Source organism: Castor canadensis, chromosome X (assembly GCF_047511655.1).
Source record: "Castor canadensis chromosome X, mCasCan1.hap1v2, whole genome shotgun sequence".
NCBI classification, from domain to species: Eukaryota; Metazoa; Chordata; class Mammalia; order Rodentia; family Castoridae; genus Castor; species Castor canadensis.
Window position 1 is genome coordinate 95,798,138 of NC_133405.1, and position 12,190 is coordinate 95,810,327.

At 42.1% G+C, this 12,190-nt stretch overlaps 1 protein-coding gene across 1 annotated transcript; it reads left to right on the forward strand.

The window, feature by feature from the left end:
• Nucleotides 1–8,674: 8,674 nt before the first annotated feature.
• On the forward strand, nucleotides 8,675–11,673 carry LOC141419592 (ubiquitin carboxyl-terminal hydrolase 51-like). The gene has a single exon (XM_074062648.1). The coding sequence runs from the start codon at nucleotides 8,940–8,942 to the stop codon at nucleotides 11,052–11,054; it is 2,115 nt and encodes a 704-aa protein (XP_073918749.1). The 5' UTR covers nucleotides 8,675–8,939; the 3' UTR covers nucleotides 11,055–11,673.
• The last annotated feature ends 517 nt before the right edge of the window (nucleotides 11,674–12,190 follow it).

Consider the following 12,190-nt stretch of genomic DNA (forward strand, 5'->3'; position numbering starts at 1 on the left):
ATATTGAAAATGATTTACACTGGAAACAAACGTACTGATGTAAAATTTTAAGTAGACAAAAAAATCATCCCAAATTTGGCACTCCGGCCCAAGGGCCAGGGAAACTCAGACTCTCATTTTTTTCCACCTATACTTCTAAACCAAGAAATTTATGTTTTTCCAGTCCTGGCAAGAGAGACACATTATGTTTTCTTCAACAAATGAATATATTTGCTTCAGACTATAGGAGATACAGAAACCACATGAAGTGTGTGGAAGTTTTCAGGTTCTTTAAAAATCTCTCATGAGACAAGGGGGCAATGGAAAAGGCAGTGGATTGTAGATGATGTTGAGTCACACCTGGTTGTTTTCATTGTTGTGATATAGTATGGTGGTTATGTTAAGCAAGGTCCTTATTTGTTAGAACTGATTCCTGGAGGAGATGATTTGATGTGTACACTTGGCTTCTACTATTCCCTGGCAGGGATGTGGTGGGGAGTATGATGGAGGATAGATAAAACCAGAATTAAAGAAAGTTAATGATTGCTGAAGCTGATAGTCTTGAACTTAATGGGCACCTGGCAAGCACTGCATTGTAGTGTATTTTCTGCTTTTATGTGCTTGAAATTTTCCAAAATACATTAAAAATTAAAGAAAAGAAATGCTTGAGTTAGTGAATGAGAGTATAGTGGGGGGCAAGGAATGAGGAAGAGAAAGGCATAAGAAATGGCCATATTCATGGGAATACCACCAAGGGAAATATGAAAAATACCTGTAAATTATCGATCATATGTTGATAGGCACCCTTTCAATTGTAGTATTGGACAGACATAAGATATCCTTAAACAAAAGATGCCCCATAATAAGCAGCAACAAAGACTAAAAGGAAGGATGGTCTTGCAAATTCATTAATGGACTGCATTTTGTTTTAAAGAGGCATCACTGTTTTTCAATCTTTGCTGTTGAACAATAAACAAATTCCCCTATGGTAAGAATACTGAGGGTGTTGTGTTTCAGGTTCTTGAACCTAAAATAATCTGGGTGACAGGAATTACTATTACAAGAGTATGGTAAAAAAAAAACAAGTGAGATGTACAGTTTTCTGGGGAACAAAACTCTACTACATCATTTTACCCACATCAGCACTATTTCCAAGACAATAGCAATATATCAAAGAAACCTTGTACACATTTTAGGACTTCCACCTTGGGGATGCTTTAGGCTTGAAGATCCATTTCCTTGGGGTAAGTGGTGACAGTCTTTGCAGAGTGCCCCGTTAAACATCACAACTCTGCTCATAGTAGTCAGACAGGATGGTATGTGAGACAGGTGTCCAAATTGTGTTTATATGGGTGGCACACGGGAGTGTTTATGTATATACAGGTGTGTGTGAACCTCTGTGCACACATGTGTATGTGTGTGCATGTGTGTTTGTGTTAAGTAAAGTCAAATTATCTGGAATTGTGGTGCTCCCTTCCTAGAAAGGAGTGAGAAACTGTTCTAGTCTGCATAAAGTACTTTTTTAAACCAAATACATAGTACAGTGACCTGAAAAAATTGTTACACTTATTTTCTCATCATTAAAAAGATTCCAATGTGCACATTAAAACAGTCTCTGGAAATGAAGAGAGAAAAAAGTTGCGTATTTCCTGAACAGTCAAAACTGCACTCTATATATTGCTATATATGCTCTTCCTTATAATATTCTATGCATACGCCTGTTAGTTATCTAGAGATCATACTAACAATTAGGTTTTAGGTCTTATTGCTTTTTCCTTGATTTTATTTTGATTTGTGAAGTAGGCGATGTAAAACTGAACACCATTTCCCCAAGTATTGAAAAACTGCAGTTCTGACAGTGATACAATCATATGTAATTAAACTGGCCCTGGAAATTCAGAGCATCTCATTTCCAGAGAGCACCTGATTCTACCAACATGGAGCCCGGAGTCTCCAGATCACTGTCAGATTGTGAGGTGGATCCTGGCAAAGGCAGGGGAAGACAGTGTGATAAAGGGACCACCCCTAACACACCCTACACACCCTACAAATGTAAAACATGCTGTTACTAAAAGTGAAATACATCCTCAAAAACCTTTTTGGGTGTTGCCATCACAGTGGACTGATGCAAAGAATCAGTTTAACTGTGAGCTAGCCAAGAGCTGGCTGTAAGTCACATTGTACTTAGAGTGGGATTGTGCGCTGGGTGAAGAAACGATGTAAGTAACTCCTAACAGCAGCACATGGTTCAGAGAGGATTTATTACAGAAAAAATAAAACAAAATATCCCAACTGAATTGAGGAATAGAATGAAGTAACTCCTTATCAACAAAAAGTAAAGGTAAATTTTTGTGCAATTAGACCTTTTGTATTTCTATGGTCCATATGAAAGTATTTCGATCATTTATGTTAAGAATTACCAGGGCAGATGAAGAAGAATGAAATCTTATCATTTGCAAGTAAATGGATGGAACTGGAGACCATCATTCTGAGCAAGGTTAGCCAGGCTCAGAAGGCCAAAAATCATATGTTCTCCCTCAGATGTGGACTTTAGATCTAGGGCAAATACAGCAATGTGGTTGGACTTGGATCACATGACAAGGGGAGAGCACATATGGGACATATGGGGATAGGTAAGAAATCCAAAACATGAAAGCATTTGACGTCCCCACTCCAGAGGAATTAATACAGAAACCTTAAAGTGACAGAGGTCAACACGAGAAGGGGATCGGAACCAGTGTAAAGATCAGTAAGAGATGAATCAGCTTGGGTTATACCACATTTGTACATTGAAACAATGCTAGGAATCTCTCTGTATAGCTATCCTTAACTCAACTAGCAAAAACACTTTGTCTTTCTCATTATGCTTATGTCTTCTCTTCAACAAAATTAGAGATAAGGGCAAAAAACAGGTTCTGCCTGGAAGTGAGGGGGGAGAAGGGAGGGAGTGGGGGTGGGGAGCAGGGGGGAGAAATGACCCAATGTATGCACATGTGAATAAATGAATAAAAAAAAAGAATTACCAGGGCAGGGGGTTGGGGGAAGAAGGAGGGAGCGGGGCGGGGGGTGGTGGGTAGAGGGGAGAAATGGCCCAAACAATGTATACACATACGAATAAACGAATAAAAAAAAATTACCAGGGCAGATATTGGCTAAAGGCCACAATCCCAGCACTTGGGAGGCAGAAATGGGAGGATCTTGTATGAAGCCAGCCGGGGCAAAAAGTTACTCAACAAACAATCTGGCATCATGATGGTTCAAGCCTGTAATCCCAGCTACATAAGAGGAGGATATATGAGGGTTTTAGCACAAAGCCAGACCCAGAGAGAACATAAGACACTATGTGAAAAATAGATAAAGCAAGAATAGGGCTGTAGATGTGACTCAAGTTTTAGAACAATTACCTGACAAATGGGAGGTCCTGAGTTCAAGTCCCGATACTCCCCCAAAAAAGGATAAAACCTTATTGTAGCCAAAAAGTTAATTGCTGTATCAAAAGACAGAAATGATCATTATGGTAAATTATACATGATACACAATTGATCCTAAATTAATCACTACTATTTCACACAGTTAACTAGACTCGTTTTTAGTAAACAATATTATTTATGGAGCCAAAAAAGAAATGTGAAATAATTTGTAATAATTGTAATTATTTGTAATTGTAGTAAACACCTAGCTTTCATATTTCGTGTTAAAGTAATATTGTGTGCACTGCTAATTATGACACTCATGCTTTCTAGTCTCCCATGGTTGTGTCCTATGTATGATAATGTAAAACACTGGTCATCACAAACTTTATTTTGTGATTTGTAAGATTTCTAAAAATTGTCTTCTCATTTCAGTAGACTGGTTTCACACCATATGTTATGAGTCTAAATTACAAAGTTACATTTTCCTCTTTATTATTTTTGGGTTTTATTATCATTTCATGGCCAAAAATAATTATTTATTATGTAGTGGTAGATAGTCTCCAAATTCGGCTGATATTTTATGAGCATATTTTTCATTTGCCTTTTGAACTTTTAGATGAAATGCTTTTGAATTTTCAATATTTCAAATGTGTGAGCTCAGGAAATACACACATGAGGATCATTTAAATTATTTACCATCAATTGGTATAAATTTTACTTATAAGAACCACAAACATAAGAGAATGTGACTGTGGTTCATTTGATACCCTTAGAAACAAAGAAAAGTTCTGGCTAGAGAGGACTCTTGTGTCTGACTGAAATGGAATAATGATTTCATCTCCTCTGTAAAATGGGGATGATAACAGTAACTCACTCACTGAACTAATATTTTTCATTTAGCTAACAGAACATTTTGAAAAGTTGATGTGCACTACACCCTCTTAAAGGAAGTATAGGTGGAGCACTTAAGAAAAAGCAAAACTCCCTGCCCTTGGGCTACTTTGACCCATAGAGGACATATATTAGAAAGCAGGCAATAAAGTCAAGAAAAGTTAATGGAGAGGGAAACAATCTCAGGTAAGGAAGAGAGATGGACAAGCGTATTGTTCCCTTAGATGGTGGGTTCAAGGAAAGCCTCACTTGGTGACATTTAAGCAAAAACCACAATGAAGACAAGGTAAGATATAGGGGAAGACAGCTGCAAGTAGAGTAATGTGTATAAAGATCCTGAAATGAAAATAAACTTATGTGTTGAGGTGAACCTTGAGCTTACATACCTTTTGATTTCACAATGCAACAGTCTCTGTTACTAAGCATGGGACATCTCTTTACATATTGAATCCTCTCCACAACACATACCATTATCATCAGCTTCAGTTCACACAGGAGGAATCCAAGACAGAGTGTAGTTAGGTTACCTGTCACAGGTCATACAGCCACAAGTGGAGAGCCAGGATAAAAACCATGTGTGATCCACAGCCCATATTCTTACCTTCTTAGTCCTTAGGTGAATCCCATTTCAGGGAGAATGGAAGAAAGGACAGAAGGGACATGATTGGCTCATATTCACACAACAAGACAGAAACCAAGTTGAGAAAAATTCTGACCTGAGATGCCAGAGCTGAGAGCCTATTTCTTCCTTCCTCAAACATTCACTGAGCCTCGTGTCATGGCAAATCCTGACTGGCACTGTCGATGACACGTAATGGCCACTTGTTAGAAATGAAGAGATACGTTGGGTTTGCGCTCTAATTTGCCATTTAATGTTTTCTCCAGCTGTACCCTTACATTCCCCATCCCAGCGCTGTGTGCCCTGGGGTATCTCCATCTGATGACACTTCTGTCTTTCCTGGTTAACATGAGCTCTTTGATTTCAAGGACAGGCTTGTCTCATCACTCTGAGCCTGGCATGCAACAGACTCTCGGGTGACAGCTTATGAATCGATTTCCAGGTAATTGTCCCTCTGATACACACATAACTAACCGTGGGAAATGAAGTTGTGTGATATATTCCTAGCACAGTGACTGCAATGACAAAAATTCATCACACGTTTGGGTGTCCTGCCTGGGCAGTGCCTCTGTGCTCTGAGACACCCCCCTCCTGATGTGTGGGATCTGAGAGTGCTGCCTGAATTTTGTATCACTGGACCAGGGTATAAATAAGGGGGGAAGGTAGGAGGTAGCCCAGACCCTTGGAGGAGACTGGCCATGCAATGAGAGTCCCAAGTGGAGTGGAAGCCAATTGATAATACTTTCCTTCAGTCCTACTCGAGGACAGGCAATTGTTGCACCCTCCCTTTTGGGTAGATGGTCTCTGGAAAGCGACAGCCAACAGTGGAAACAGGAAACATCTTTCTCTGTGCTCTTGTTGCCCCAAGACCCTAGCATGCAGCCATCTGAAACTTTACAGTCTTCCTTCTCCCATCCTGTACCTCTTCCCATGAGCTTTGTTCCACCACTCCCTCCCAATAAGATGGACTGCCTTCTACAAGCCCATAGGCAGTGGACCCAAACAAACATGGAGTCAAGCCTTTGAAACCATAAGCCAGAGACCCTTCCTCTTTTAAGTTGATCTGGGTCAGATGCTTGTTACAGCATGGAAAGCTGACCACCAGATGACAGGTGGAACAGCTTTTTTTTTTTTAACCAGGGTACTCTGAGCCTCCGAGATGATAGCTTGCTTAGAGTTAGAAAGATGCTTAATAATGGCGGGAAAGGATAACAATTCTCTCTAGACTCCCAGGCAAATGCTCCTGCTAATCATTTTCTCTGAAGACTGATTTCAACCTGTCAACCTACAGTCACTGTGGGGAAATTAGAGAACTGATGTGAGTCTTCTCTCCCAGACCATGCTGCTCTTCACTCAGATAATTCAAGTCAATTCACAAATATATTCAATGCTCTTAAATCACTAACATCCTTTGGGGGTGGGTGGGTGTGAGGCATCTACCGGATGCTACTTCTGGCCCTGGGAGAGCTGACCCTAATCCTGAGGTTTACAGGGGAGTTCATGAGTGTCCCTGAGACACTATTATAGCAGTAAACATTTCACTGATAAATAGTAATATTGTTGGGATTGGAAAGGAAGGGCCAAATGCTCTGGAAATAGCAGCTTTCCTGGGCATTGTGGCCTTGGAGTCTGTTTCTATCTAAGGGAGGGAAAATTCTCCTGGGCTGTGAGCTCCTTGAGTACACAAATTGTACTCTGTATTTCTCACAGCACAACCTTGCACAATATATAGTGAAAGGACTGATTGATCTGTATTTGTTGGCTGCATGGTCCTGTTAATGAACTGCTTAGTAGGGATGATCAGGTGAACTGGGTTATAACTTTAGAGAACTTTAGAATACTAAAGTGGTCCTTTTTTTCTGCGGTATCCTGCTGATTTTAAAGTGGGGACTGGGAGAGCTGTGTGGAGGGTAAAGGTTGACATTAAGACCTTTTACTTTATCTGATTTGAAATGTTAGGATTGTTATTTCAATTTTTGTTTTTTGAGTGATATAACTAAAGCTCAGAAAGTTTAGTATTGTACCTCTGTCACAAAGGGTGCAAATACTTGATTTGAGATCTACCTCAGCCTTAATCCCTTGCTTATGCTTCCTCTCCCCTAGTCTCCACTTTACTCTCAGAGATTAGATTCTGAAAGTCCCTGGAGAATTCTTGCCAGAGATATGGCATCACTGTAAATCCCCACCTGCACTTCGATTAACCTTTTTTTTTTTTCTGTAGACAAGGGGCTTAAAGCCAGGTAAAGCCTAAGGCTCCATTGTAGGATCTTTCTGCAAAATCTGTCGCTGTGGGTGTCTCCAGTAGAATGTGTTTCAGGAAAAGGTTTGTCTGCTGGGGCAGGACAGCGGGTGTCATTCATCACTGCTGGAGGGCAGAATCCGGGGCTGGGGGCCACACGTGGAGAGGGGAGGGGCCACGGGCGGCCCCCTCGTGACCAGCCCCGAGGAGAGGTCACAAGAGAAGACTGACGTTCCATTATCACGCGCCTGGGGCCCAAGGTAACCAAGGCATTTATATATAAACACTGGGGCTGGGGGCGTTACGGGGGACCGTTGGAGACGGGAGCCCATAGTTTGGGGTCGCGCACTTGGACGGTGGTAGCCATGGGCCGACGATGCTTGGAAGGAGTGAGCAAGGAGAAATCCTAGGAAATGAGGGGTCAGAAGAGAGAAAAAGGGTGTCAGAGCACAAGAGCGAAAGATCGTGAGAGGGCGCTAGAGCGTGGCGTAAGCTTGGCGGTAGGGGCACAAGATGGACCACACCAGGCCCAGAAGCATAGGTAAGATAGGACACTTCCTTCCCCCGAGTCCATTTTCCAAAGGTAACCTCCTGTCAGCCATATTTAAGGTAAAACGTTGATCCAAGTATTTTTAAGATAAGGAGGAAAGAACGTCAGAGAAAGCTGTACCAATGCGACACTGCGCAGGGCACAGAAAGGGCAGTCAGAGAGAGGGTGTCACCTTTAAAAAAGAAGTTTCCATTGCGGCACTATTCACAATAGCCAAGTTATGGAAACAGCTAAGATGCCCCACCACTGACGAATGGATTAAGAAAATGTGGTATCTATACACAATGGAATTTTATGCAGCCATGAAGAAGAACGAAATGTTATGGAATTGGAGAACATCATTCTGAGTGAGGTTAGCCTGGCCCAAAAGACCTAAAATCGTATGTTCTCCCTCATATGTGGACACTAGATCAAGGGCAAACAACAATGGGATTGGACTTTGAGCACATGATAAAAGCCAGAGCACACAAGGGAGGGGTGAGGATAGGTAAGACACCTAAAAAACTAGCTAGCATTTGTTGCCCTTAACGCAGAGAAACTAAAGCAGATACCTTAAAAGCAACTGGGGCCAATAGGAAAAGGGGACCAGGAACTAGAGAAAAGGTTAGAGCAAAAAGAATTAACCTAGAAGGTAACACACACGCACAGGAAATCAATGTGAGTCAACTCCCTGTATAGCTGTCCTTATCTCAACCAGCAAAAACCCTTGTTCCTTCCTATTATTGCTTATACTCTCTCTTCAACAAAATTAGAAATAAGGGCAAAATAGTTTCTGCTGGGTATTGAGGGGGTGGGGGGGAGAGGGAGGGGGCGGAGTGGGTGGTAAGGGAGGGGGTGGGGGCACGGGGGAGAAATGACCCAAGCCTTGTATGCACATATGAATAATAAAAGAAAAAAAAAAGAAGTTTCCATCCTTTCCACCCTAAAGCTCTTGTTTCCCCCTCCCACTCCCCATCTTTCCTCCTTCTCCTTTCCGCTCCCCCTCCCCCCGTACCCGCATGATGTGATCGCCTTTAAACCAGGTAACCTCGGTCGGCACACCAGCTCCGGGAGCCTCTGAGTTGAGGGGGTGGAGCCCGCAGCCGCCGCTGGCTGAGCTCAAGGGCCAGTGGGAGGGGTCCCGAGGGTGCTAACGGCGCGCCGCGGCCATGACGCCTGGCACATCATTCACAGAAGTTCCTGTCTCCTTCCATCTACAGGCGCAGGTCGCCTTCTGACGCATTTCTTCCCAGGCCGGGGAGTGGGCTGATGGCCCAGATTGGAGACGCTTCCCCGTCCTCCGGCTCGGTAGCCCGTAGGAGTTCGGGCAGCGGAGGAGGAGCCTCTGCGGAGCAGGCAGCAGAGAAGGCGGGGACAATGGAGGAGGAGGAGATGGGGGCGGCGAAGGCATACGCGGTCCAGGAAGCTGAGATGAAGCTGGAGTCAGGGCAGGAGCCGAACCCCGTGCCTGAGAAGAACTTGATGTGGAGCGGCAGTGGCGACGCTGAGAAGGTGTTCCCACCAACCCCCTCTAGCTGTCACAGCAGCAGCTCATCTGCTTGCCCGCGTCGCAAGCCCCGCCCTCGGCCCCAGTCCCGGTCCCGCTCCCTTGGCCGGCCCGGGCTCTTGGCCCCACCCCCACCTGCCATCCGGCCCCAGTCTCTCCCACTGCCGCAGCCACCTCCGCCCCCATCGCGTTCCCCCGCCTGGCGCAAGTCCAGGCGTAGATCCATACCTGGGGCCAGGCCCCAAACACGGAGAGGCTGCTCTGGTAACCCAGAGGGCTCTGGCTATCGAGGCCAGGTTAAATTTGATCCGGGTTCCACAGGCTGCTTTCATGTGCAGAAATTTAAAGTAGCCAAAAATTGGCAGAAGAACCTGCGGATGATCTACCAACGTTTTGTTTGGAGTGGGACCCTGGAGACTAGGAAACGTAGGGTAAAGCCATGTATCTGTCATGTATGTAGCACCCATATGAACAGACTCCACTCTTGTATGTCTTGTGGCTTTTTTGGCTGCTTTACTAAGAAACATATTCATAAACATGCAGAAACAAAACGGCACAACTTAGCAGTAGACGTCTATTGTGGAGTTATATATTGCTTTATGTGTAAAGATTATGTATATGACAAAGATATAGAACAGATTGCCAAAGAAACAAAAGAGAAAATTTTGAAAGTATTAACTTCCACCTCAACAGAATTTTCTCATGAACAATTTATGACATTGGGTGTTGAAGAGAAACAATCACCCTGTGAGTCAAACGATCTGGAACCAAAATTGGTGAAACCCAAGAAAAAGAGGAGAAAGGAGTCAGTGTATACTGTAGGCCTCAGAGGGCTAATCAACCTTGGGAACACCTGCTTTATGAATTGCATTGTCCAGGCACTTACTCATACTCCTCTACTAAAAGATTTCTTCCTCTCTGATAAACACAAGTGTGTAATGACAAGTCCAAATTTATGTCTAGTCTGTGAAATGACTTCTCTTTTTCATGCTATGTACTCTGAGAGCCGAACTCCTCATATTCCCTGTAAGTTATTGCACCTGATAGGCATTCATGCAGAACATTTAGCTGGGTACAGGCAGCAGGATGCCCATGAATTTCTTTTTGCGATATTAGATGTGCTACATAGACAGAGCAAATATGATAGTGTTGAACAGGAGGCCAGTAACCTCAACTGCTGTAATTGCATCATAGACCAAATCTTTACAGGTGGCTTGCAATCCGATGTCACCTGTCAAGCCTGCCACAGTGTCTCTACCACCATAGACCCATGCTGGGATATCAGCCTGGACTTGCCTAGCTCTTGTGCTACACTTGGTTCCCAGAGCCCAGAGAAGGCTGACAGCACAGTGAGCAGGGATGACCACATACAAGGAAGCCCCTCACTTACGGATTGCCTGCAGTGGTTTACGAGGCCAGAGCACCTAGGAAGCAGTGCCAAAATCAAATGTAGTAGTTGCCAAAGCTACCAGGAATCTACCAAACAGCTTACAATGAAGATATTGCCTGTGGTGGCCTGTTTTCATCTAAAGCGGTTTGAACTTGTAGGCAAACAGAGGCGAAAGATTAATACTTTTGTCTCTTTTCCCTTGGAACTAGACATGACTCCGTTTTTGGCCTCTACTAAAGAGAGCATGATGAGAGAAGGCCATCCACCAACAGATTGTGTTCCCAATGAGAATAAGTATTTCTTGTTTGCAGTGATTAACCACCATGGAACTTTGGAAAGTGGTCACTATACCAGCTTTGTCCGTCAACAAAAGGACCAGTGGTTCAATTGTGATGATGCCGTCATCACCAAGGCTACCATTGAAGACTTACTCTATAGTGAAGTGTATTTACTGTTTTACCACAAGCAAGGTCTAGAGAAAGACTAGTCTTACCAGAACATTCACCAGAAAAGAGTAAAATAAATGATTAGGTAAAGATTCCGAAGTGACACACAAATCCACCTGAAATGGACAATGACAAAATTATTAATGATGTTTAAAAACAGAATATTTAGAGATTCTTAAAATTTTAAGAAATGTAAAATGAATTAAAACAGTTGAAATGAAAGTTTACAAAAAGGTTAGTGAAAGAAACACTTTAAAATGTTGGAGAAAAAGGAAAATCACTTAAACATTCCAATGTTTAAAATGAAAAGTAATATAGATTTAAAACATTTAAAGCATAAAATCAAAGGCTTACAAAGATATGCCTATAGTGATTAAGTATATATTGTCACAATATGAAGAATGGACTGAAAACTCGAGTCAACTTCAGAAAAATGTCTTAAAAGAAGAAAGATTAGAACCATTGAAGACAAAAAATTTTGTTTTAAAGTGTTCAAAAAGAAAAATTAGAGAAAATAGAATTTTAAAGTATGAAAAAAACCTTATATAAGTTCAACTTGAGAGGTTTAAATGAAAACTTCAAAATTTAAGGATGATATTTTAAGGGTAACATAAAAATAAGCTTAAAAAGAAGAACATTCTCATATAAAATGACAATTGAAAGACATCAAATATTCAAATAAAAAAGTAGTTAAATGTTTTGAAGTTTTATTTTTTTAATTAAGCATATTACAATATAAACGGGTATAAAAGAAGTAAATGGAGGAGATAGGAATAATAAGACGAAGGGTTTGTGATGACATATATTATTTGAGGTTTTTTGTTAATACATAAATACAATTTGGAAAAAACAGACTGTTTAACCCTTATCTCACCATCCAATTGTGAGATGGCTGCAAAGCCTGAACACTAGCCCACCTTTCCATGTTCCTTCTGATTATCTGAAGGAAAAAGAGCTACTTAGGCAGAATCAACTTTTATATGAGAAAGTTAAACATTAGAGACTTTCCCATTTAGATCTGCATTTTTTCATAAAAATTCTTAGCTTCTAAAAGGGGGCTTTTGATAATTTGGAGGCTTAAGAGAAATCAGATCATTACTGTGAAGCTCTGGTTTTGGTATTTGTGCCCCATGGTCTGATAGAAGAAGTGGCAGGAACCCATGTCTGAGGACCTCCC